Source organism: Myodes glareolus, chromosome 18, assembly GCF_982192425.1.
Source record: "Myodes glareolus chromosome 18, mMyoGla1.1, whole genome shotgun sequence".
Classification (NCBI taxonomy): Eukaryota; Metazoa; Chordata; class Mammalia; order Rodentia; family Cricetidae; genus Myodes; species Myodes glareolus.
In genome coordinates this window covers 70,707,419-70,733,500 of record NC_142043.1, presented here as the reverse complement: position 1 = coordinate 70,733,500, position 26,082 = coordinate 70,707,419, and the positions used below count along the sequence as shown (strand labels likewise).

Sequence of the window (26,082 nt, the reverse complement as noted above, 5' to 3'; positions counted from 1 at the left end):
CAGACAGACCTCCCGATTCTATCCTGTCTTCTGTTTCTTCTGAGTTTTCTTTGGCCTCGAGGATTCCCTATCCAGAGACTCTAGCTGACCTTGGAGGAACAGGTTCCTACAGTGGAGTAAAAGGAACACTTCTGCATTGCTGTGGGTAATGCAAGCTGGTACAGCCCCTTTGGATGTCAGTGTAGTGATTTCTCAGAAAATTAAGAAACAACCTTCGTCAAGACCCAACAATACCTATTTGGGTATATATCCAAAGGATGTTCAATTGTGCCACAAGGACATGTGCTCAACTATGTTCATAGCAGCCTTGTTTGTCATAGCCAGAACCTGGAAACAACCTAAATGTCCCTCGACCAAAGGGATGGATAAGAAAAATGTGGTATATTTTCACATGGAGTACTACACAGCAGAAAAAAATAACGACAGCTTGAAATTTGCAGGTAAATGGATGGAGCTGGAGAACATTATTTTGAGTGAGGTAACCCAGACACAGACAATTATCACATGTACTCACTTATAGGAGGTTTTTAAACATAAAGCAAAGTAAACCAGCCTAGAAATCACAATACCAGAGAACTTAGACAACAATGTGGACACTAAGAGACTTACACAGATCTAATCTACATGGGAAGTAGAAAAGGACAAGATCTCCTGAGTAAATTGGGAGCATGGGAACCTTGGGAGAGTGTTGAAAGCGAGGGGAGAGGCAGGGAGGGGAGCAGAGGAAACTGTAGAGCTCAATAAAACTCAATGAGAGAGAGAGAAAGAGAGAGAGAGAGAGAGAGAGAGAGAGAGAGAGAGACCTAGCTTTATTGAGTGAGGACAAAGTCCCAAGTCCTCAGAAGTGGCTTTCAGGTTCTGAGAGCATAAAGGTGTGGTTTGGTTTGGGAAGTATAAAAACCTAGTGATTTCAATCTTGCTCTCTCTTCCAGGTTTGTCTAGCGAGGATGGTCGGGATCTCACTGCACGCTGCTCCCAGTCTCTGCTTCCCTATTTTGCCACAGCTGTGTCCTGCCATCCTGCCCCCTCCGGCGCTTTTATTGCTTCAGGCTACACGGACAACAATGGAGTTCAAACGCGTTGAGCCCTGAGAGCAGACAGTGGAGCCAGCGGAAGGAGCTGGAGCACTGGGGACCCACAGGAGCACAGACAGAATTTCCAAACCTGCCTCCAGAACCTGCTCCACCTCTACATCCAGAGTCAGGAGGGTGAGTGACTACCGCGTCAGGGATCACAACCACTCAAGACCTAGGGCAGGGTCCTGAACTCCCCTGATACCAGTGTTCGAGATTCCAAAGGAGGCTGTGGGTGTCTGAGTTTTGCTTTGTTTTGGGGACTGTTCCTGCGGGTGGGCGGTATCGGGTTTGCCAGGCTGGGTACGGGGTCAGGTGCCCACACTATCCAGGACACTCACTGCTGCCCCAGAGTGAAGAGGACGTGGGTCCGGTTAAACTCCTAGGTCATGCAGTGACTTTTGACAACGTTTTCTGTATTAAAGACGCCAGAACAATGCCCGGCACTGTTTTCCGTACACACAGTTCCACTTTCAACTCCCATCGGGTTCCTCTCTCCGGACACAAATGATGCACTCACAGTTCATTGGACACCGAGTTTCTAGAGAAACCAATCTGTGACACAGAGGTTCCAAGTATAGCAGTTGACAGGAATCGTATCTACACCCTTCACTGGCCCCTGTACTGAGGAAAATGTCTTCTTACTGGCTCAAGCTGTTGGCAAGCACCATAGTCCTGGTCCAGACAGAGGCTAGTGAGTAAGGGGTGGGGAGACTCGGCGGGAAGGAGCAGGGAGCCGGGTGGGGGCAGTATGCCATAAACTTACTGCCCTAAGTTTATGGCATACTTACTGCCCTAGCCCGTGTCTCCCCTGCCTTCACCTGGGACCCTGATCCCTGGAGGAGGTCGGGGTCTCACGGTGCGTTGTCCCCAGGCTCGCACTCCCTGCGGTATTTCCACACCGCCGTGTCCCGACCTGGCCTCCGGGAGCCGCGGTTCATCGTCGTCGGCTACGTGGACGACACGCAGTTCGTGCGCTTCGACAGTGACGCGGAGACTCCTATGATGGGACCGGGGGCGCCGTGGATGGGACAGGAGGGGCCGGAGTATTGGGAGAGGGAGACACGGAAAGCCAGGAACACAGGGAAGCATTTCAAATTGAATCTCCAGACCCTGCGCGGCTACTACAATCAGAGTGACGACGGTGAGTGACTGTGGCCCCGATCACAGACACGACCCCTCCATCTCCCCTGGGACGGACTTGGGTCATCTTCATCCAAACACCTGCCCAGACCCTCTAACAGGAAGGACCCCGCAGAGTTTGGCTTAGGTTTCGGTTGCACTTTTCGTTTCTGAAAGGTCGGGTTAAGGACAGGGGGCAGGATGGCCACAAGGTGGCGCTTACCATTGTGTCCCTACCAGAACCTCACACTCTGCAGTGGATGTATGGCTGTGACATGGGTCCAGATGGACGCCTGCTCCGCGGGTACTGTCAGGAGGCCTACGATGGCCGGGATTATATCTCCCTGAACGAGGACCTGAGCTCCTGGACCGCAAATGATGCAGCCTCTCAGATCTCTAAGCGCAAATCAGAGAAGGTAGACGAGGCCGACCACCAGAGAGCTTACCTGCAGGGCCCCTGCATAGACTGGCTCCATAGATATCTGCAGCTGGGGAACGCGACCCTGCTGCGCTCAGGTACCTGGAGACTCACCCTCGCTTTTCCTAGGTAGTGTGGGGAAAGGCTCTGGGCATACTCAGAGGAAGAATACTGTCCAGCAGGCACCGAGCTGAGGAATAAGGACAGGGAGACGCCAGGCTGCTTTTCCCATTGGGAGACTAGCCCTTTTACAGCAGGTCAGTCTTGACGATGGCCCTGGACCCACAGGAGCTTTTTCTCTCAGGCCTCCTCTGTGGTCACCCTCGGTGTCTCTGGAGTCTGACTCCAGCTTTTCAGAGTCTCCTGGTCCTCACTCAGCTCAGGACCAGAATCCCTTCCCCTCCATCGGTCTGCAGAGCCCTGAAGCCTCCTACCCCAAACTGTCACTCACATCTTAGAGCATCCTGAAGAGCACAAGACCCCGGGGCCTGAACTCTAGCTGGGGTCTATTAATATCAGGACACCCTAATTCCACCCCAGTTTCCCTGTCCATTCCCAGAATGGTCACATGAACACTGCTGAGTCCCCAGAAGAAAGCAAGATGTCTAATCTTCAAAACCCTTTCTCTCAGACCCCCCTAAGGCACATGTAACCCATCATCCTGGATCTAATGGTGATGTCACCCTGAGGTGCTGGGCCCTGGGCTTCTACCCTGCTGACATCACCCTGACCTGGCAGAGGGAGGAGGAGGAACAGACTCAGGACATGGAGCTGGTGGAGACCAGACCTTCTGGGGATGGAACCTTCCAGAAGTGGGCATCTCTGGTGGTGCCTTCTGGGGAGGAGCACAAATACACATGCCATGTGCACCATGAGGGACTGGCTGAGCCCCTCACCCTGAGATGGGGTAAGGAGGGAGTAGGTGCAGAGCTGGGATCAGGGAAAGCAGGAGCCTTCTGCAGACCCTGAGCAGGGTCAGGGCTGAGAGCTGGGGTCATGACCCTCACCTTCCCTTCCTGTCCTTCTTTCCTTCCCAGAGCCTCCTCAGTCCATGGTCCCCATCATGGCAGTCATTGCTGGTCTGCTTCTCCTTGGAGCTGTGGTCATTGGAGCTGTGGTGGCTGTTGTGAGGAAGAGGAGGAGAAACACAGGTAGAAAAGGGCAGGGTCTGAGTTCTCTCTCTGCCCCTTTTAGAAGTGTGCTCTGCCTCATTAATGGGAAACACATCCACAACCCTCATAGCTGCTGTCTCTACCCTGGGTTGTTACTAGTTCTGGAAACTTCCTAGGGTCAGGGACTTCCCTGGTCTCTCACAGATTTTCTTCTCACAGGTGGAAAAGGAGGGAACTATGCTCCAGCTCCAAGTAAGTGTGAGGAATGAACAGGATTGTCGCTGAAGCCTTTGGGTTGAAGCTGGATTTTTTGGGGAGCTCTGGAAATCCATAATAGTGCCACCAAAATATTCTGGGGTCCCTGTTTTTACCTTTCCATTAATATATGATTTTACCTCAGGCAGGGACAGTGCCCAGAGCTCCGATGTGTCTCTCCCAGACTGTAAAAGTGACCCTCTGGGACCTGACTTGGGGAGGGGCAGAGTGGACATGATTGGGTTTCAGGGACTCCCAGAATCACCTTTGAGTGAGTGGTGGGTTGTTGGGATGTTGTCTTCACAGTGATTGTTCATGACTCTTGTTCTATAGCGTGAAGACAGCTACCTGGCATGGACGGAGTGACAGACGATGTGTTCAGGTCTGTCCTGTGACATCCAGAGCCCCTCAGTTCACTCTCAGCAATAGTGTCTGATGTTCTCTGTGATCCTATGGGCTCAATGTGAAGAACTGGGAAGCCCAACCCAGCCCTGCACACCTGACCCTGTCCCTGCACTGCCCTGTTCCCTTCCACAGCCAACCTTCCTATTCCAGCAGACAGGAGGGGACATCTCCACCCTGTCTCCTCCATGCTGCCCTGAGTTGCAGCCTCTGACTTCCCCATTGAAAATAAGAATCCGGGGCTGGAGAGATGGCTCAGTGGTTAAGAGCATTGCCTGCTCTTCCAAAGGTCCTTAGTTCAGTTCCCAGCAACCACATGGTGGCTCACAACCATCTGTAATGAGGTCTCGTGCCCTCTTCTGGCCTTCAGGCATACACGCAGACAGAATATTGTATATCTAATAAATAAATAAATATTAAAAAGAAAAGAAGACTCTGCTGTGGGACAATGGTCTTGTACCCTGTCACTTGTATTGTTTTTAATAATATGCTGATTGGCCAGTAGCCAGGAAGGAAGTATAGGCAGGGCGACCAGGCAGGAAATAGTGTGGCTGAGTTTGAAGTTGACAATTGTTAATGTCCTTGATCTCAAGGTTGATTGGCGGTAAAATAAAGGATTGAGACAGAGTTTATGGAGGAAATAAATGGCAACATGGAGAACCTCCCAGAACCTGTGTTCACTATGCTGTGTGCATCTAGTGGGACAGGATGAGTCTGTGGGATCTGAGTGAGAACAGGGCTGTGCCCAGGTGGAGCTCAGTGTGTTGTTGACTGTGACAAGGTCACTTGTCAACTCCGTCCCCTCCTGGCTCAGTTCTCTTGGTCACTTAGAACCAAATGCAGAGAGGATGAATCCACAGGGTCTCATCTCAGATCTGTCTTTTGGATCTGTTTTCTGCCCAAGGTTCCCCTCTCCCTCTCCTTCTCTGCCTCTGGGAATCCTGGTGCTGCCTTCAGTGGAGACTCAAGGATTTACAGGCTGAGTCTACTTTAGATTTATGTTTATTAAAAAACATGATCCAGGGACTGGAGAGATGGCTCAGGGCTTGAGAGCACTTGCTGCTCTTGCAGAGGATCCAGGTTCAGACCCCAGTACCCACCTGATGGCTCATAATCATCCTTAACTTCTGTTCCAGGGCATCCAATGCCCCTGTGGGAACCATATAGGCATATGGTATAAATACATACAAGCAAGAATAACACACATAGACATTAATTAATAAATCTTTCAAGAAATAGATTGTAAGAACACCAGAAATAAAATTTCCTCCATTTCCTGCTCGAGGTTCCGTCCCCCACAGTTTTCTCTTCTAGCTTTGTGACTTTGAGTTAGGAGCTCTAGGAGCCTTAGCAGAGACATCTGAAGACCAAGAAGGTGATTAACTCTGTCATGGTACTGCCATCTTTGTCTTCTGAGGGATGCTGACTTCCAATCCCTGGGACCCAGCAAGCATTCATAGCCAATAAATGTTTAATGAATAAATAAACATAAAGAGGATCATGCACCCCAGAGTGAAGGGCAGGTGGGGAGAGGGAGGGAATGCTTTGCTGAGGGAAAAGGTCAGGTGACTGTGACCTCAGTGTGAGGGGACCTGGGGCTGCACGTGACACCCCAGCACTTGGCCTGAGGTTGTGTTAACAACGGGAGCTTCTGTAGAACAGGGAGGTGACTGTGAATTTTCCTCTGGACTGAAACATTCCTGCTGGAGTCAGGAGGAGCTGATGAGGCTCAGGAAACACAAGAAGCTACTGGTTCAAGGAGCTGACACAATGTAGCGCTTCCCTCTCAGGGTTAAACCAGCTGCAGTTCCTGAGGGAGAGGAGACCATGGAGTGGAGCTGCTGGGAGCTGTGCAGGGGACTGCAGTGGTGCAGCTGTGTGAGCGGACATGCGAGTGGTGGGGGGCTGTCAGTGGTTATCCCCGACTCACCCAGGCTCCTGTGAGGGACCAGTGAGCTCTGGGCTTACCGAGCTGACCGTGGATAGATGTCTTCCTTGGTCTGCTGTCACTGTCTCCATCTGGGTAGGGGAAATCTGCTCCTCAAGCAGGGGACATAGCTGTGTTCATTTTGCTTGTTGCACAGTCTGTTCCAGATGTGAGATGTAAGTCCTGTTTCTGAGACACACTAGGAAGGAATACAATGTTGCTGGTTCCTGGAGCAAGCTCTGGTGGGAGCTGCCTGTGATACAGTGTAGGGAATAAACAGGGACAGGTTGTCTCAGGAGGTGGTGGGCAGAACAGAAGGTGTCCAGAGTGTAGGTGAGAAGAACAAGGTAGAGAGCTATTGTTTTAAGATGTATTATATTTTTTAGTGTGGCATGCTGGCACATTCCTTTATTCCTAGCCCTCTAAAGGAAGCGGCAGGTGAATCTCTGTGAGTTCATGGCCATCCTGTTCTATATGTTGACATGTTTCAAAAATATATTTTAATCGTGTGTGTGTTAACCACTTTTCTGTTGCTGGGATAATCACCACGGCCAAAGCAACACTGAGAAGAGTTTGTTTGGGCCGCAGCTCCAATGGATAGGAGTGCACTATGACAGGCAAGCAGTGCACTGAGTTGCAGGCATGGTGACTGGAGCAGGAAGCTGAGAGCTCACATCCTCAGCGGCAAACAAAGAGGAGAGGGCAAAATGGAATCAGATGGGAATTTTACTCTCACAGCCTCCCCCAATATACTTTTTCCAGCAAGACCATGCCTCTTAAACCTCAACCTCCCAAATAGCACCACCAAGTAGGTAACAAAGTTCAACTACCCAAGACCATGAGGACACAGTGGATGTGTGGCATCCTTCTGAGTGTGGTCAGGTGAGTGCAGTGGTCCTGGGGGTCAGAAGAGGGTGTCAGAGCCCCTGGGTGTGGGTCCTGGGAACTGAAGGTGGTTCTCCCCAGGAGCAGAACGGGCTAGGAGTGCCCCCACCATCCCTCCAGCTCTAGGAATGCTGTTTAAATAGGTGTTCAGTGTGGTGTTAATTCAGAGGATAACTTTTGGGGAATGTTTGAACATCCTAAGAAATCATTTATTGACTTCCTACTTTCCAATTTGTATCCCCTTGATCCCCTTTAGTTGCCTTATTTCTCTAGCTACAACTTCCACTCCAACACTGAATAGCTATGGAGAGTGGACAACCTTGTATTATTTCTGATTTTAGTGGAATTGCTTTGAGTTTCTCTGCATTTAATTAGATGTTGGCTGTAGGTTTACTGTATATGCCTTTATTATGCTTAGGTATGCCTGTATTCTGGTCTCTCCAAGACTTGAAAGAATGTTTGATTTTATCAAAGGCTTTTTTCAGCATCTAATGAGATGATCATGTGGTTTTTTTTCTCTCAGTTTGTTTATATGATGGATAATATTGACTTATTTTCATATATATATTGAACCATCCCTGAATCTCTGGGATGGAGCCTACTTGATCATGGTGGATGCTCTTAGATTTGGTTTGCAAGTATTTTGTTGAATATTTAAAAGCATCTATGTTCATAAGGGAAATTGGTTCATAATTCACTCTTTTTGAATCTTTGTGTAGTTTGAGTATCAGGGTGACTGTGATCTCACAAAATGAATTTGGCAATGTTCCTTGTGTTTCTGTTTTGTGGAGTACCAGAATTAGCTCTTCTTTGAAAGTCTGTGCTAAACTGTTTGTTCCCTAGGGTTTTTTGGTTGGAAGACTTTAGTGACTGCTATTTCCTTAGTGGTTATAGGTCTACTTAAGCTGTTTGTGTGATCTTGATTATACTTTGGCAAGTGGTAGCTATCAGGAAAATTGTCCATTTCTTTTGTACTTTCCAATTTTATGGAATACAGGTGCTGTTTATATCTATCACTTTATTTACCAATAAAGACTTAGGAATCAGACGTTGGGATGAAAACTTGCTAGCTTTGAGAGACTGCGGCACTATTAACTGATGTTTCCTCTTCACTGGTGTCTCAGAAAGAGCATGCTTTGGCTCCACCAAACCAAAAAAGACTGCCACATTCCAAGTCCCTCCCAATTACTTCCTGTATATGAGCCCACCCTCCCTCTTATGTCAATTTAGGCTGTTTCTTAAAAGGGGAAGAGGGGCTGAAGAGACGGCATGAACAGTCCCGGGACTTTACCTGTGTCTGTTTATCACTAGTCATCTAGTTTCCTTACTGCTCACACAAGGTCACTAAAGGACAGGGGTGTGGGGTGGCTGGAGAGACAGCTCAGTGGTTGAGCGTTCGCTGCTCTTTCAGGAGACCCGAGTTCAACTTCAGCAGCCACAAAAGTGGTTCACAACTACCTGAAACCCCAGCTCCAGGGGACCTGATACTCTCTTCTGGGCTTCCTGGACACACACGCACATAATGTAGACCAGGCTGGCCTAGAACTCAGAGATCCACCTGTCTCTGCCTCCCAAGTGCTAGGATTAAAGGTGTGCACTTTAATCACCTGGCCCACTCAGGATATTTTTATATGGCCTTGGGCTTTTGGTGTATAAAACAGGTATACAAATCAAATTACTGATAATAAAATATTAGTAATTTATTTTAAAACCAATTACTTGGTATACATATAGAATTTTACCACTTATTAAGGATTCAAACAAATTTGCCTATAAATATGCTTATTTCAAAGAATTATACTTCGTCAGGTGTGGTGGTCCATGCTTGTAATCCTAGTAATTGACAAGTGGAGACACAAGGACCAGGAGTTCAAGGTCATCCTTACCCACACAGCAAGTTCAAGGCCACCCTGGAATACCCCTCTCAAAACATACACAGGGTGGGATGAGTCTCAGCCAAGTATTTGATCCTGAAGAACACAGAGCATCTTCAATGTTTTTCAGTTACTGAGAGTTTGATGTTATTGTCATCTACACTGAAGATGCCACGTCTATAAATCCACGGCACAGAATGACAGAAGCATGCTCCAGGCCATTTTGGGAACTGTGACCTAATCCCAAACCTCAGTCCATTCAACAATTTGTTGTGCTTCTTTTTTGAAACAGGGTCTCACGTGGCCCGGGCTGGCCTTGAACTTGCTCTGTAGCAATCCCTGCTTCGTGCAGTGCTGACCACGAAATTCAGGGCTTCGTGTGTTCTAGGCAAGTGCTCTACTAACCGGCTAAATCCTAAACTACTAACCGGCTAAATCCTAAACTACTAACCGGCTAAATCCTAAACTACTAACCGGCTAAATCCTAAACTACTAACCGGCTAAATCCTAAACTACTAACCGGCTAAATCCTAAACTACTAACCGGCTAAATCCTAAACTACTAACCGGCTAAATCCTAAACTGGAGCAGTTTTTGTTTTGTTTTATGAGACTCAAGTCAGCAACTCAAATACCAAGTTTTAAGAAGATTTTTATTTCTATTTTGTGTGAGTGCCTGCATGTATATCCGTAAACCACACCAACGTTGGAGGCCAGGAGAGGGCATCAGATCCCTGGAACTGGAATTAGAGGCACTTGTGAGCCGGCAAGAGGTGCTGGGACTGAATCCAGTTCCTCAACAAGAGCAGCCGGTGCTCTCGACTGCTGAGCCATCTCTTCAGCCTTTCCAATATGAACTTTAAAAGCAAACATTCTAATATAACGCAATACACTTAGACGTGAGGAAATGCTGTCTGTACCTCCTGTTTTTTGGTATTTTTTTGGTTTTTTTTTTGTTTGTTTGTTCTTTTCAAGACAGGGTTTCTCTGTGTCTTTGGAGCCTGTCCTGGAACTAGCTCTTCTAGACCAGGCTGGCCTCGAACTCACAGAGATCCGCCTGCCTCTGCCTCCCGAGTTCTGGGGTTAAAGGTGTGCACCACCATCGCCCGGCTGTCTGCACCTTCTGTAATCAAACCATGTCTCTGTAAGAACACAAAACACTATGTCCAATCAAACACCGCGATTCCTAACATACAGCAGCGTCAGACCCGAGCTGGGAAATTTTAAGTCTTGTTCCCTGGTATGCAGAGTGGCGTGAACACAGAGCAACATCGTATGCATCGCGTGCTCAGGACAGAGGCTGCAGTGACGTCCCGAGACAAAGGCAAGCCTGCACTGCCAGCAGCATTGTAACTACACTATACCTTTTGAAACCGAGTTAAGTTTGGTCCTTGTGCATTCCAAGACCTCTTACTATGCTCATGACCCACCGCACTGGTCACACAGTGCAGAGCCAAGAGTCTCCATGCTGGGTTCCGTCACGTTGCTGTAAGTCACACTGGCAGTGTTTCCTAGTTTCCTTTCTGACACCATGACAAAACACTTTAGCCAGAAACAACGTAGGGCCTGGAAGGTTTATCGGGCTTACAGTTCCTGGGCACAGTCCACCACTAGGGGAGTCACTGCAGCAGCTTGAGACAGCTGCACACATCACATCCACCAGTGAAGGCAGAGGGAAACATGCGCCCAAGATGCCTGCATGCTCTTCCACACCTTCCAGCCAGAGAGGTTGGCAGGGACCATGAAAGATGTTCCCTGGCAAGCATGGTTTACTATGCTCAGCCAGCTTTCTCGCACAGCCTGGACTTCCCTCCTAGGGAACGGTGCTTCCCACAATGGGCTGAGCCCTCCTACATCAATCAGCAATCAAAAAAATTCCCCACGGAGTGCCACAGGTCAGCCTGATGTAGGTAATTCCTCAGTTGACATTTAACATGGGATGTTTGGGGACACGTTACCCTCCTCTGCAGCACTGCAGCTCACACCACACCCTCCCACACGTTGCAGACACCACTGGGGTTTCCCATAAGCTGCATTCAAGTTTCCCCATAATCTTATTTTTTTTTTCCCTTGGTTTTTCAAGACAGGGTTTTTCTGTGTAGTTGTGGCTCTCCTCCTGGAACTCACTCTGTAGACCAGGCTAGCCTTGAATTCCTTTCTCCTGCAGGCTGCTTCTTGTCAGGATATTTTATTAAAAACAAAAAACCAAGTACCCAACACCTAGTAGGGCATTGTCATCACACACAGCAGACCAATCATCAGATACCCAGTGTCACATGGCTTTCCTGGGGAAAGGAAGAAGCTCTCTACCTCCAAATTTGGACAACACCAAACCCTCAAAGAATGACTTTTCTAAGTTCAGCCATGACTAATGATTTAGCTCAAGGCAGTGTACAGATTATTGGACACAACTTTAGGCAGTTGCACCACCCAAGTCCCACCCCCAGTTAGCAGTTTTCTTTCATAAGCACTTAGAGAATCTTTGCTATCTGTCTGTGACAGCAAGCAGGGAGGGGTGGTGGCTAATGAATTCTGCGAGGACAGTTTTCTAGTTTTCTCCTGTGTTCCCAAGAGAAAAATATCAACAGACTCAGTATCAATTTATCATCCCCTCAATTTTATTTAAGTTCTGCTATGTCCCAGTCACAAGTTGGGGTCTGTGCTCAGTCACCATGGCAACTCATGTCCCAGGATGGTGATGGTCAGGCTAATCTTGGAGGACCAGCTCTCCCAAATCCACCTTTAAGAATTTTTTTAAAAAATATTTATTTATTTATTTATTATGTATACAATACTCTGCCTGTGTGTATGCCTGAAGGCCAGAAGAGGGCACCAGACCTCATTACAGATGGTTGTGAGCCACTATGAAGGTGCTGGGAATCGAGTTCAGATTCCGTGGAAGAGCAGTCAGTGCTCCTAACCACTGAGCCATCTCTCCAGTCCCAGTCACCCACCTCTTGATATTACTGCACAATGATTTCATTTCCTCCACTCCCTGCTGGTGTGATCAGACAGCCTTGGCTTTGGGGACTCACTTGGGAAACTAGCGTACAAAGGTTTGGGGAGCCAGCCAGTCCGTGTGGTCACCCCTACGTAGCACCAAACGGGAAGGCAAGAGCAGTGGGGATTCCTTGGGGAACTCAGGTGTAAAGTTGAAGTGCAGGTTGGATCCAAATGGAGAAAACAAACGTGAGTCTTGGCATCTCCTTGGTCACCTCACGGAGTAAGCATCGTGTGTTCCTCCTGCTGTCCTGTCTCTGGCGGACCTGCGTGCAAACATGTGACAAAAACACATGTCAGCCCTTGCCTGTCCCTCCCCCCTCCAAAAACCAACACCCAGAAAATTCATCCATGACACACACACATGGCAAAGAAGGAAGGAAGAAGGGGAGGAGAGAAAGCTTGGCTTAGGAATTCATCAGCCTGCAAGGATTGAAGATAAACTCCCCATTGGGGGGGAGGGGGGAGGAGGACATGCAAGACACACACTGCCCAGCTTTGCTGGGCCCTGGCTCCCTGCTGTCCCTAGAGCTGGTTCAGTGGGGGGGGCTGTCTCAGCCCTGCCCCTGGGACAGCGGTCAGGCCAGGCTGTCACCCACAGTTACAGGAAAAGGCTTTGAGATAGCGCCCCCCGCTGTGCAAGAACAGCAGAGCTTCCCTCAGAGAGCTGCCCCCTCCAGCCTCCTCCACTTTCACTCTCGTTTCTTGGGTTAAGTTTCTTTTTCCCTACAGGCTGCCAGGAAATGATCCACTTTCCAAATCAGATCTCTCTAGAACTCTAGAGAAACACCAGTTCAAGCTGTTTCCCGAGATTACTTATGCTGCAAAATCTGCGTGCAGCTAAAGCGGGGGGGGGGGGGGGGGGGGGGGGAGCCCAAGTCTGAGAGTGAGGGGGTTGGGAGGAATAACAAGCTGACACCCAGTGAGTCAGAGAAAGGAGGGAAAGCCGCTCCATCCGCATGTTTAAACCTTTCTTCACTGTGGTGGTGGTGGGGGTGTGCACGAGTGGTTGTGAGCTGTGGGATATGTGCACGAGTGGTTGTGAGCTGTGGGGTGTGCACGAGTGGTTGTGAGCTGTGGGGGTGTGTGCACAGGTGGTTGTGAGCTGTGGAGTATGCGCACGGGTTGTGAGCTACCTAGCAGGGGTCCTGGGAACTGAACCTGGGTCCCCTGCAAGAGCTGTGCTCTCTCATAACATCTGAGCCGTCTGTCCAGCCTTCCCTTTATCTTTCTGTTACCTAAACTCAAATTTCACATCATAACCAAAGTGAAGGAAAGGTTTGGCTACGTAACAAAGTGGACACAAAAATACAGTTATGTGACTGTGCCAGGTCTGTCCCCGAATGGAAAAAGCCCAATTTCATTAATTCAAGTGCATCTGCTAACTTTACTTAATTATGCCTTTGAAATTTGGGGACATCATTCATGGCTTTTTTTTTTTTTTTAAATGGGCTTTTGTTTTGCTTTTGAGTTTTTGAGACAGGGTTTCATGTGGCTTTGGCTGGCCTCAAGTCCTCCTGTCTGGGCTCCACCTCCACGGCACGTGCTGGGTGACAGGCTCAGCCTCACCGCTGGCACAGTCGGCCACCATCATCACATCCAAGTGCTTAGACAATCCGACCCACCACGCCCGGCTTGATATTGTAACTCTTGAAGTCCACTCTGTTATTTCAAATACAATATCACATGGTTTTAAATGTCTGCTTCCTTCTTTGCTTCCTTTTCTTAGTTTTCTTAAGGTTTTAAAGTTAGGGCACAATCATGATGTGAAGGACTTCACAATGACATTCTCATCTAAACAAACCATGTCCATGGCCATTGCCCCTTCCGTCCCCGTTTCCCTGTCTCCTTCCTTTCCCCAGATGGCCCCATTTCTACTTTCGTGCACAAGGGTTTTAGCCATTTTCTGACTTGTTTTGTGTATGTGTTTGTGTGGGGCACTTGGTCCTTAGGAATCACAGTCAGCATCAGGCTCGGGGGCAGCTGCTTCACCCACGGAGTCATTTGGCCAGCTCAAGGGGTTATTCCTGGGGGGGGGGGGGTATTGCTATGTACATCCAGTTGACCTGGAACTTGCTATATAGACCAGGCTGGCCTCGAACCCACAGAGATTCATTTTTCTCTACCTGCTGTGTGCTCGGATTAAAGTCATCACACCATCACAGCTGACTTTTTTTTAAAGCATTTATTTTGTATGAATATTATGTAGATGCATGCATGACATAGAATATGTGTAGAGATCAGAGGATAAGTTTGGGGAGCTGGTTCTCTCCTTCAACATGTAGTTCTGGGAATCAAACTGAGGTTGAGGTCGTCAGGTTTGGTGGCAAAAGTTCCTCCCCACCTGACCACCTCAGAACCATCTCAGGGCCTCCTGTACACGCTTTAGATATCTTCCTTCCCACCCCACACTCAGCCCCTTAACAGGATTGGAAAACATCACCAATCACAGGTTTAAAGGGTTAAGTGACATTACCCCCTTAGTTGCTGTTCACATTGTTCAATATTCTTACGGAATACCAGTTAGACCCAGCGACGGTCAACAGCAAAACTGCACGTTCCAGAGTTGGAAAGTTCAGATCCTCAGAGCATGTGGGCTGCAGGAAGTGTCCAGAATTGGTGTCTCCCCACAGTCTGGGAGCTGAGACTGTACCAGCGAAAGCAGCTTGAACCCACCAGGGGCCTGTGAGACGGTTCTGTGGGTAAAAGTGCTGGCTTTGAAGCCCTGCGATGATCTGAGTTTCCCTCCCCTACCAAACAAACTGAAGGCTGCTACAGGTCACAGAACTCCCTGCATACAAAGGTGACTGGGGGGTCAGATGGAGGCTGGGACAGCTCCTGGTCTCTTCTCTCTGCCAAGAAAGGCAGGACCAGGGCCAAGAGCCCTCTTCAAACTCCTCTTTGAGGACCTGGAATTTCACCAAGTAAAGGTGGAAGGAGAGAACCAACTCTACAGATGAGCCCTGACCTCCACACACACCACTGCATACGTGCAACACACATACGCACATGCCACAGCACATGTGCAACACACACGCACACACCACAGCACAGAGCCACACACACACACACACACACACACACACACACACGCCATAGCACACGTGCAACACAGCCCCATCACCAATCCAACAGCAACAAAACCGTTTATAAGCCTAGCTAGTTCTCGCTCTATAGCCAGGTAAGAGCCCAAAACCTAATTTAAGTCACAAGGAACAAGACAGTGAGGTCCATTTATTACAAGAGTCTTTCAATCAAACCCAAAGCCCACTGACAGGGCAGGCCAGCCTGCTCTGGGGAACCCCACCTCCAACAGCTGGAGTTTGGGATTACGAGCAGGCCAACCAACACACCCACCCAGCATCTATGTGGGTTCTGAAGATCCAGCTCCAGTGTCCATGCTGGCACGGCAAACACTTTAACACTGAGCCATCTCCCTAGCCCCTCAATTTTTTTTTAAAGATTTATTTATTACATACACAGTGTTCTGCTTGCATGTATACTTGCAGGCCAGAAGAGGGAACCAGATCTCATTACAGATGGTTGTGAGCCACCATGTGGTTGCTGGGAATTGAACTCAGGACCTCTGGAAGAACAGTCAGTGCTCTTAACCTCTGAGCCATCTCTCCAGCCCTCAATATTTTAAAGTATGAAACATATCTAAGTATTTAAAATGCCCTACTTGCTCTAAACAATCTCTGTACAAATTCTTACAAGCACAGAAGAAAAAATGCTTGATTAAAAAATGACAAAAATTGAAATTTTTAGTTAAAAAAATTAAAATAGGGAACCGGGAGACATGGCTCAGTGGGTGAGCCGTCGGGTGACTCGGTCATCCATCACACACAAGCTCCTCACTGACCCTGAGTTTATGAAGCTGCTGTGCTAAGCCCCCAACTGAGCACAGACAAACCTTATCTTTAGATGACGCTGCCACCAGTACTTCATCCTAACAAAAGCCGACTCTGATTCCACCGGGTGTTTTGCTGTAGGAAGTCTTACAGTTAGTGGTGTCCCGCCCACTGGGGCGTGGCCTCTTGTGCTATATATATATATATATATATATATATATATATATATATATATAATATACATACATATATGTGTGAGTGTGTGTGTGTAGTTAGCAACCGGTCTCTTTTTCCGGCTTCTCTCTGTTCCCATTGGGGATTTCAGTTTCTGTTCTCCATTCAAGATTTCAGTTTCTGTTCTTCATTCAAGCGGAGGATTCTGATTTGTGAGTTTACCCCTAAATAAATAACCATCTATTTCTCAATTCTGAGATAGTGTGGGATTTCTTTTTTTTTTTTTTAAAGATTTATTTATTTATTAAGTATACGGTGGTCTGTCTGCATATGTCCATGCAGGCCAGAAGAGGGCAGCATATTTCATTACAGATGGTTGTGAGCCACCATGAGTTTGCTGGGAATTGAACTCAGGACCTTTAGAAGTGCAGCCAGTGCTCTTAACCTCTGAGCCATCTCTCCAGCCCGTGTGGGATTTCTTTTAAGCAACCATCTTCAGTGTTTCTCTAAGTACCCACATGTAAGAGACAGCCTGCATCATTCTGTGTCCTGCGGTTCCATCCGTGTTGCCACAAATTGAAAGACTCCATTCTTTTCCATGGCAAAACGGTACTTTTGATGGATGCATGAAGGCACGAGCATGTGCGTGTAGGGATGCGTGCACGAGCATGTGCGTGTAGGGATGCGTGCACGAGCATGTGCGTATAGGGATGCGTGCATGTGAGGCCTCAGGCTGAAGCAATGGCTTTCACTGAATCTGTTCAGTTCCGCATGCTATCAGTGAGCTCAGGGAGCTGTGTCTGTTTACCTGGCCGCTCACTCACCTGGCCAGGGCCAGGGATCTAAACTTAGCCCTCACGCTTGCATGACAAGTATTTTACTGCACCTTCTCTGGGGACCCTCCCTCCCTTTCTTTTGATAAATACCTGCTAGTGGATAACTGGGTCCCACAAGAGTTATATTTTCAGTTTGGGGGGAATGTCCATGTTGCTTCCCAAAAAGGCTACGGTCATTTACATTCTTTCCCCCACATGGTCACCAGCGGTTTTCTCCCATTACTGCTGTTGCTAACAGATATTCTAAGCGGGTGTGTCCCTGTGGTTTTGAGTGTGTTTCTCTGATAGTGATTCTTGACAGCTCTTCGTATGCTTGTTTTACAAAACGTCTGTGCGGATCCTTTGATCATTTTTATTGTGCAATTTTATTTTATTATTGTTAAAGAAATATTTTTACTGTTTTTAAGCATGTGTTTCCACATGTGACTCTGTGTATATCTGTCCCTGTGGGTGACCAGAGTCCACTGAGTGGACATCAGGAGCGGAACTACAGGTGGTCACGAACTGCTGACCAAACTCCGGTCCTCTGCAAGAGCAGCATACACTCCTAGCAGCGGCACTGTCTCCAATCCCATCACCCCTTTAACTGACGCAAGGTCTCATCTGTACCCTACCCTGCTCTGGAACTCACTATGCAGCCCAGACTGGCCTGGAACTCAAAGCAAACCTCTTGCCTCAGCCTCCTGAATGCTGGGTTACAAACCCAGGTCAGTCCCAAGTTGCACAGGTCTCAGTGTCTGGGCACCACGAAAGGAACCTAGGGAGACAAGCAGGGACAAGCAGAAGAAGGAACACGGTAGATTGCCATGGATGCAGGGCAGATCTGGCCTGGCTTTTGACATGCCCAGGTGCAACGAACACGAGGGCTGTCTGTCACACAATGGTACCTGCTGCTGTCTGAATGCAAGGCAAGGGTCAGCAGATCAGCAGAGGAAACCAGGTAAAGATGCTCTGCTTTCTCCAGATGAAACGATGCTTGCACAGCATGGAGCCAGGCCATGCACTGCCCAGAGAGCAGCAAAAGACCCCTCTTTAATGTTCTTGTTGATTTTAATTTTGTGATTAAAATGTAAAGCAAATTTTACTCTTGTGTGTGTATGTGCGCGTGCATACATGCATGCCCACTGTGTGAGGTTATGTGCACCACATACAAGCAGATGGCTGCGGAGGCTGGAACGAGACTACCAGGGAGCCGGTTTCTGATGCAAACACACCAAGGCCTCTATTGTCAAGCTCGACCTTGGTCTCAGCCACACTCTGACACAGGTGATGGGGGAATGTGACCCTGGACTCAGGGGACAGCGAGTTTTTAAAGGAAAAAACTGCAAGCAGGGAGTTTGTCTTGGCCGTTCAGGATTGGGTGGGGGTATGGGGCAAGGAAATCTTTAAAATCGTTGGTCAGTCTGTTGGGGCAAAACCACAAACTGCAGACAGGGTACAGCAAGAACATCTGGATCTTGCTAAGTTCAGTGCTCTGTCTTCTGACTGGCTGTGTCTAAGGTGTCGGCTCAGGTTTTTACTGTCTAAGCACATTCATGGTTTTTTGTTTTTCTGGAACTGAGTTCACACACACACACACACACACACACACACACACACACGTCACCAGACAGACTTAGCCTTAAGATGGAGGCCCATTTTCAAGACAGAGGCTGCAAGACTAAGCAAGTTTTCCCCTCTGACTGGTCCCTAGAAGTCCAATCATGGAACTCTTTCAAGTTCTATAATTTCTTGGTGGAGGGGCCGATAGTGAGTTCGCAACACCATCATTTGGATGGTTCCCAGTCTCTGTTTCATAAATTGTACTAACTTGTTTAAAGTACAAGACCCAAAAGTGAGTAACATAAGCAGGACAAGGAATGGTCCCAGCAGCAGGGATTAAGGCAGTCAAGGTAATGAATGGACCAGAACTTGAACCGTGCTTCATTGCGCTTGGCCTGTCCTCTAACTTTAGCCATGGAGTCTTTGATTACTCGTGAATGGTCAATACAGAAACAACATTCAACATTCTTCACCACGGTTGCACATAATCCCACTTGCTGGAGAAAGATGAGGTCTAGGCCCCATCTATTCTGCATCACAATAGATTCTTGGAGGTGGGAGGTAGAGTTTCTAACCTCTAGATCTAAATCAGTGGCTTCACGCAGATGGGAGTAGTATTGATTCTGAGGGGTCAGGGAGGCAGCCCCCGCCCCGCCCCTATTAACCTAGTTCCCAGCAGTAAGCTCAGGGTCAGGGCTGTCACAGGCTCTCTCTTAACCTTGGGGGAGGTCCCTTCCAATTTGCTATATAAGACCTGCACGTGATAAATTAATCTTGGAACCAGCCGTCCCATCACACCGAAGCCCTTAATCTCGTTCAGGACCAATGCACGGGCACAGGGTGTCGGTCCTGTGGACCAGGCCCACCAGGTGTCACTGTGGGGAATCAGGTATTCCTCGGAGGTGGGGAGCATTAGGGTCCAATTGCAGAGGGGCTGTCATTCAAGGGGAAACTTCCCTATACAGAGGCCTGTGATCTGCGGGAGGGTCCGCTGTGCCTTGTATTTCCAGTGGCACTGGGTAGAATCTGAGATCTGCCATGCACAAAACTCAAATCCAAATGGATCAAAGACCTCAACATAAAGCCAGCCACACTGAACCTTATAGAAGAGAAAGTAGGAAGTACACTTGAATGCATTGGCACAGAGAACCACTTCCTAAATATAACCCCAACAGCACAGACCCTGAGAGAAACAATTAATAAATGGAACTGAAAAGCTTCTGTAAAGCTTGAAATTTGCAGGCAAATGGATGGAGCTAGAAAACATTATTTTGAGTGAGGTAACCCAGACCCAGAAAGACAATTATCACATGTACTCACTCATAGGTGGTTTTTAAACATAAAGCAAAGAAAGCCAGCCTACAAATCACAATCCCAGAGAACTTAGACAACAATGAGGACACTAAGAGAGACTAACATAGATCTAATCTACATGGGAAGTAGAAAGTAGAAAAAGACAAGATCTGAGTAAATTGGGAGCATGGGAACCTTGCAGGAGGATTGAAGGAGAGAGGGGAGAGGCAGGGAGGGGAGCAGAGAAAAATGTAGAGCTCAATAAATATCAATAAAAAATTAAAAAAGAATCTGAGGTCTGAGCACAGGTCTATTGCATGATGTTAAGCTCTGTGGATTCTTCGGGGAGGCCACCACCTAGCTCCCACAGAGCCTCATTCTCAGTTATGAATGCCCAACCTTATCTTGGCTTGTGTCTGGCCAGCTTGTCTTAATCTAAATCACCCCAACTACCTTTTGCCTCTGGGCTTTTCTTTCGCTATTCCTACTCATCTTTCTTTACTTCTTTCCCTGTGGCTTGCTGGATAGGTGGGTGCCTGGCCCCTGACGTCACTGCCTTGTTCTATTGCTCCTCCTCCTTCCTCCTTCTGTTCATACTCTGCCTGCTCGCCTATTCTTGCTCCTGCCTTGCTATTGGCCATTCAGTTCTGTATTAGGATTACCAGGTGTTAGACAGGCACAGTAACACAGCTTCAGAGTTAAACAAATGCAGCAGAAACAAAAGTCACAAACCTGAAAAAATAATATTCCCCACATAGGTCTCCACGACAGCAATCCCCTCATAACGGGGGGGTGGGGGTGGGGGTGGGGGGGCAGAGGGGAGAACTATCATAGCAAAGTCAGCAAGTGACAGTCAGATAGGCTTGGTGATGTTCAGGACTAGAAGTGTCAGGAGTGGGTCTTCTGTCTAGACCAAGTTAGCCTGAGGGTCCAGAGTCACTGCAAGCGCAGATGAGCTGAGCCAGGTCCCCAGGGGCTGTGCAATGGTCAGCATGGGGTGCTTGGCTTGGATGCCGGTGCAGGGGGATTAATCACCTGGTTGAGCCTATCACAGCTCTGAGGGGTGATTGGATTCTGTGGATGGTGAAAGTCAGCAGCCTTCTTGCCCGCCTCGCTCGGTAAGACTGGTGACTAGTAGGTTACAGTGGTCTCTAGCAGTCACCCAGGGGTGGCTGGGGAACTGTTCCTTATCGTAGTAGGGTCCACAGGCGACTTGGCTGCTACCCACTGCTCTCATGTCCCCAGTGACGGGGGGGAGGGGGTGACCAGTCAGTTCACCCAGTGGACTCACATCCCCACCTGGCACAATAGGCATCCTCCCAACCCCCACATTTGTTTAGTTGAGCCCTGGAGCGGAAGTGAGCAGGGCAGACAAAGAACCCTAGGGACCTGGTGGCTCCATGACCCCCCCGGGGAGTTGCACCCATACCCAGGGAAAGGCTCCTGATCTGAGGGTTCCATCCTTCTCCTGCCAGGTCACACAAAGAGGTCAGAAGTAGCGCTATTGGCTATAATACCTCTGTCTGTATTGACAATTACCCGTTTGGTTCCATGGGGCACGTGCATCTCCTGCAGCTAGGATGCCGACGGGTGCAGTCTCCAATAGGAGCCATAGCACCACTTGTGCTGCACCCGGAGTTTGAGGGGGTTGTCTGGGTCCCTTGACCCCTCCCATCTTTCACCTTGGTAGCCCTCCTTGAACGTGAAGGGATCACAGGCCTGGCATGGGTGTGGTGAGCAGGATGACTATGGTCCCTTCCAAATGGGTTCCAGTGACCCCAGGCAGTGTCTCCTAAAACAGACCCAACCCCCCAGTCAGAACCTGTGGGGTACAGGGGTAACACCAGATTCAGAGAGGGCCCTGAGCTTGGGCCAAAACTTCCCTGTGTGTCCATTAGACACATATAGCATCATAGAGATCTTGGCCATCCAACTCCACCAACAAATCTGTGTGGAGGTTGGGAATTGTAAAGGAAAAAAAATATATATAAGTATCACTCTTGATGCTGGAATGCAGGGCTTAGAAATAAAACAATTCAGCCCCCTTGCTGTAAGGGAGGGGAAGGGAGCCTTTTGTCCTGCGACAGGATGTGAGTCAGGATATTTACAGTCTCCAGCTAGGAAGGCAGGAAGAGATAAGAAAAACAGGTAGCACAAGTCAGGATATTTACAGTCTCCAGCTAGGAAGGCAGGAAGAGATAAGAAAAACAGGTAGCACAAACCCCTCCTATCCAGGTGGGTCTCCAGCCAGGACAGGAAGTCCCTGGACAACCACCCCCCCTTGGTATTTAGATGAAAGGTCAAGAATGCGCCACTCAGCTTGGCCTTATTTAAATTGACCAATGGAATGAATCCCTGTAACCACGCTTTTTTTGCTTCTGTACCCGCGCTTTTGCTCCCCTATAAGAACCCCTCACCCCCAACCTAGGCGCGCAAGTTCTTCGAGAGACTTGTCGCCCAGGTACCTGCGTATCCACCAATAAACCTCCTGCTGTTTGCATCCGGCTGCGTGTTTTCGACTGATCTTTGGGCACGGGGTCTTTCCCGAGGGAAGACGCCCACGTGGGAGTCTTTCAGAATGATGGGAGGTGGGGTACCAAACGTGATTTTGTACAGGAGAAGCCCCATCTGGGAGGGGTGATTCCTGAGCCTATACAGGGCAGAGGGAAGGAGACACAAAAGCCGGCCCGCTGTCTGTCCCTATGGTGGTCGGAAGCCTGCTGGCTGAGGACTTTAGTGTTGCCTCTAACTGCCTTGGAGGAGGGGTGGGGGCACTCATTACCTCCTCTTTACAGTCCAAATGTTGACTCTTTCCCAGCTGGGTGGGGCCTTTCTTTGCTAACTCTCAGTTTCTCATCCTTCCCTCCAGCAGCCAGGTGTTACAGTCGCCTCCTGTGCTCCTCCTCCAATGCTCCTCCTCCTCCACTGCTCTTTCTCCTGTGCTCCTCCTCCAATGCTCCTCCTCCACTGCTCCTCCTCCTGTGCTCCTCCTCCAATGCTCCTCCTCCTCCACTGCTCTTTCTCCTGTGCTCCTCCTCCACTGCTCCTCCTCCTGTGCTCCTCCTCCAATGCTCCTCCTCCTCTACTGCTCCTCCTCTTCCACTGCTCTTTCTCCTGTGCTCCTCCTCCACTGCTCCTCCTCCTGTGCTTCTCCTCCACTGCTCCTCCTCTTCTGCTCTTCCTCCTCCTGTGCTCCTCCTCCTCCTGTGCTCCTCCTCCTGTGCTCCTCCTCCTCTGCTCTTCTTCCTCCTCCTGTGCTCCTCCTCCTCCTGTGCTCCTCCTCCACTGCTCCTCCTCCTCCTCCACTGCTCCTTCTCCACTGCTCTTCCTCCTGTGCTCCTCCTCATCCGGCTCTGTGCTGGCAGCCGGCAGCACCTTAGTCCACCAGTTCTTGTGCCGCTCTCTTTAATTTCCTTATCCTGTGCACTGCCCCTTCCACTGTACACATCCCCAGCCACCACCTCCAAATCTAGTCTCTAACTTTCTTCTGACATCTGGAGCTGACTGATTGATAAGTCACTGCAGTGGGTCATGGGGTGTGGCACCTTCTGAAGGGCTCCTGGAGGCTTTCATCTGCTCCCTGCCTCACATCACAGACCTTGCTTAAGCTTGCAGGCCTTCTGGCTACCTTGACCCGCCAATGGGCGTGGTGATAGACCAGGAGGACCCCTACCTTCAGCTAGCAGGACGGGTCAATGAGAGCCTGGATTTAACCGTGCCATTTTCATGCGTGTTTATCATGATATTGGCTTTCCTTACCCCATTCCTCCATACCCATCCTCCCTGGTTTGTGTGGTACAACAGCATGAGGGCTCTGGGTGCTCTTGAAGGCCAGAAGAGGGCACTCGGTTCCTGTTCTAGTGTGTTTGCCACTTTCCCGAAACACGGGCTCTGGCTGACTCTGGAGCGAGGCTGGTAGCTAGCAGGCCACCGTGATTTGTCTCTCTCCACCGCCCACAGCACTGAGCTCACCGGCACTGATGCGGCCAGACATGGTTATTTACATGGGTGCTTGAGATTTGCATTCAGATCCTCATGTTTGCACAGGGCACACATTGCTCTTCCAGAGGACCAGAGCTCAGTTCCCAGCATCCACGTCAGGCCGCTAGCAATCACCTGTGACTCCACTCCAGGGCATTCAATGCCACATTCTTGGGCACACACCCACATGTGGCATGCATGCTCTCTCCCTGCTGTCTCTCTGTCTCTCTGTCTCTCTGTCTCTCTGTCTCTCTCTCTCTCTCTCTCTCTCTCTCACACACACACACACACACAAATTAAAAATATTTTTTCTAAGAGGAAAAATAAAATCTTTTAGAAACAGAAAATAGTGCCCAGCATGGTGGCACACGCCTTTAATCTCAGCACTTGGAAGGCAGAGACAGGTGAATCTCATTGAGTTTGAGGCCAGCCTGGTCTACAAAGTGAGTTCTAGGACAGTAGGGGCTACACAGAGAAACCCAGTCTCAAAAAACAAACGTGAGGGCTGGAGAGATGGCACAGTGGTTAAGAGCATTGCCTGCTCTTCCAAAGGTCCTGAGTTCAATTTCCGGCAACCACATGGTGGCTCACAACCATCTGTAATGAGGTCTGGTGCCGTCTTCTGGCTTGCAGACATACACACAGACAGAATCTTGTATACATAATAAATAAATAAATAAATATTTTTTAAAAAAAACATGAATATACTTGGCGAGAAGGAAAAAGCAGCTGACATATAAAGTAGAAGGTAGGCGCCCGGGACGCTGTGCCTTACAGTGATGAGGTCACTCTCTTGGCACAGAGAATGACATGAGATGCCGTCTCTAAGGCCAGGCACCCCCAGGGTCCTTTCTCCACCACGCATCCCCCAGGTGCAGGAGGCTGCCCGATTCTCTCTGCTGTGGACTGTTGCACAGCCTCCCTATGTGCTGACATTAAAATTAAAATTCCACAGATTTTTGTTCCTTAACCATTTGCAATTGACATTGTGAGTTCCATCCTTACTTAGCCCTGGAGACCAGGATGACCACATATGGTTTGCTTTGCACAGCCATCTTGCATGCGGTTCCGTGTCTCTGCTTTCCCTCTCCTGTGCGGGGTCTGAGGAACAGCTTCCTGACTGCCTTCAGCCTCCCACGCAGCACACCCATGTCATTCCAGAAGCTCAGTTACATGGAGGCCCCGTGGTTCAATCCCTTACGCTGTCCCTCTGCTCTGGAAACTGAACTGTCTTCTTCCCGTTCAGTAAGATGTTGATCACGAGTTTTCCCACATGCACTTTACTGTGTTAAGACACACATTTCCTCTCTATGTAATTCCCTTTTTTGAGCCTGGGTCTCACTGTGTAGCCCCAGCTGGTCTGGAACTCACAGAGACCTGCTTCTGCCTTCGAAGTAGTGGAATTAAAGGCATATTAGCACCAAGTCCAACTTCATATGCAATGGTTTTAAAGATTATTGTTTTGCTTTGTTTTTTATTTATGATTATGTGGGTGTCTTGTGTGTGCATATGGAACCCTCAGAGATGGGGAGCATATCCCCCAGAACGGAGTTACAGACAGCTGTGAGTCACCTGCCATGGGGTTAGGAACCAACTCAGGTCCTTAGGTGCTCTTAACCACTGTGCCACCTCTCAGATCAGATTTTGCAGGACCCTCACCCCTTATTCTCAAAGGGGTGAGAAGAAATTTCCTAGCAGAATGTTTTCCCAGGAAGATAGTGGCCTTCCCCTCTCCCACCCAGGAGATTCTGAGCACAAGGTCACTTAGCTCGGTCCAGCCAGCCACCTGGTACAGGCTGATAAAGATGGCCTAACTCAGGAACAGTGGCCTTGCTCTAAGAACAAGGAGAAAGCTGACCTAGCAGGATGGGAGGAGAAGTCCTTACACCCGTGCCAAAGTGGCTTCAGAAAGCTTCTCTGTGTTGTGCTTTTAAAAGCTTACCCCACAGAGGAGATATAACTCCTCCCTCTACCTCGCTGTAACGGGGGTCATTTGGAGACAGGGGTTCCAAACATGTTTGTATTATGCTGATTAAACCTTGCTTATTATAGTCTGGGCCGCTCTGGTGGTCTCTCTTTGCAGGTCATAATCTGGGCACAACAGATTATGCTTTCGTTTTATGTGTATATTAGCCTACTCTACAAATGTACTCCATATAAATGAAGTAACCATGGAGGCCAGAAGGGAGCACCAGATCCCCTGGAGTTACAAAGGGTTGTGTGCCATCAGGCAGGTGCTAGGACCTGAACCTGGGCCCTCTATAAGAATAGGAAGTGGGCCAGGAGATGCATTTGGGAGGGAGAGGCAGAGGCAGGCGGATCTCTGTGAGTTCCAGGCA

General features: G+C 48.9%; 1 protein-coding gene and 2 long non-coding RNA genes across 3 annotated transcripts in view; 2 read left to right on the top strand and 1 right to left on the bottom strand.

Annotated features, from left to right (window-relative positions):
• The first annotated feature begins 916 nt into the window (after window positions 1-916).
• LOC148119238 (H-2 class I histocompatibility antigen, D-37 alpha chain-like) lies at window positions 917-4,813 on the top strand. Its single transcript, XM_087898613.1, is given in 9 exon segments — window positions 917-1,208; window positions 1,499-1,767; window positions 1,948-2,217; window positions 2,436-2,711; window positions 3,245-3,520; window positions 3,651-3,712; window positions 3,714-3,764; window positions 3,945-3,977; window positions 4,314-4,813. Coding segments are annotated over 6 exon segments (975 nt in total). The 5' UTR covers window positions 917-1,208; window positions 1,499-1,706; the 3' UTR covers window positions 3,744-3,764; window positions 3,945-3,977; window positions 4,314-4,813.
• A 6,849-nt stretch (window positions 4,814-11,662) lies between these two features.
• The window catches only part of LOC125404716 (uncharacterized), a 32,989-nt gene continuing 18,569 nt past the window's right edge, over window positions 11,663-26,082 (bottom strand). The window contains exon 2 of the long non-coding RNA XR_007233345.2: window positions 11,663-12,332. This is a non-coding gene — a long non-coding RNA (uncharacterized LOC125404716). The remainder of the gene's footprint in view (window positions 12,333-26,082) is intronic.
• On the top strand, window positions 21,807-22,267 carry LOC148119237 (uncharacterized). Its single transcript, XR_015735525.1, has 2 exons — window positions 21,807-21,910; window positions 21,974-22,267. It is a non-coding gene; the product is annotated as an uncharacterized LOC148119237 (long non-coding RNA).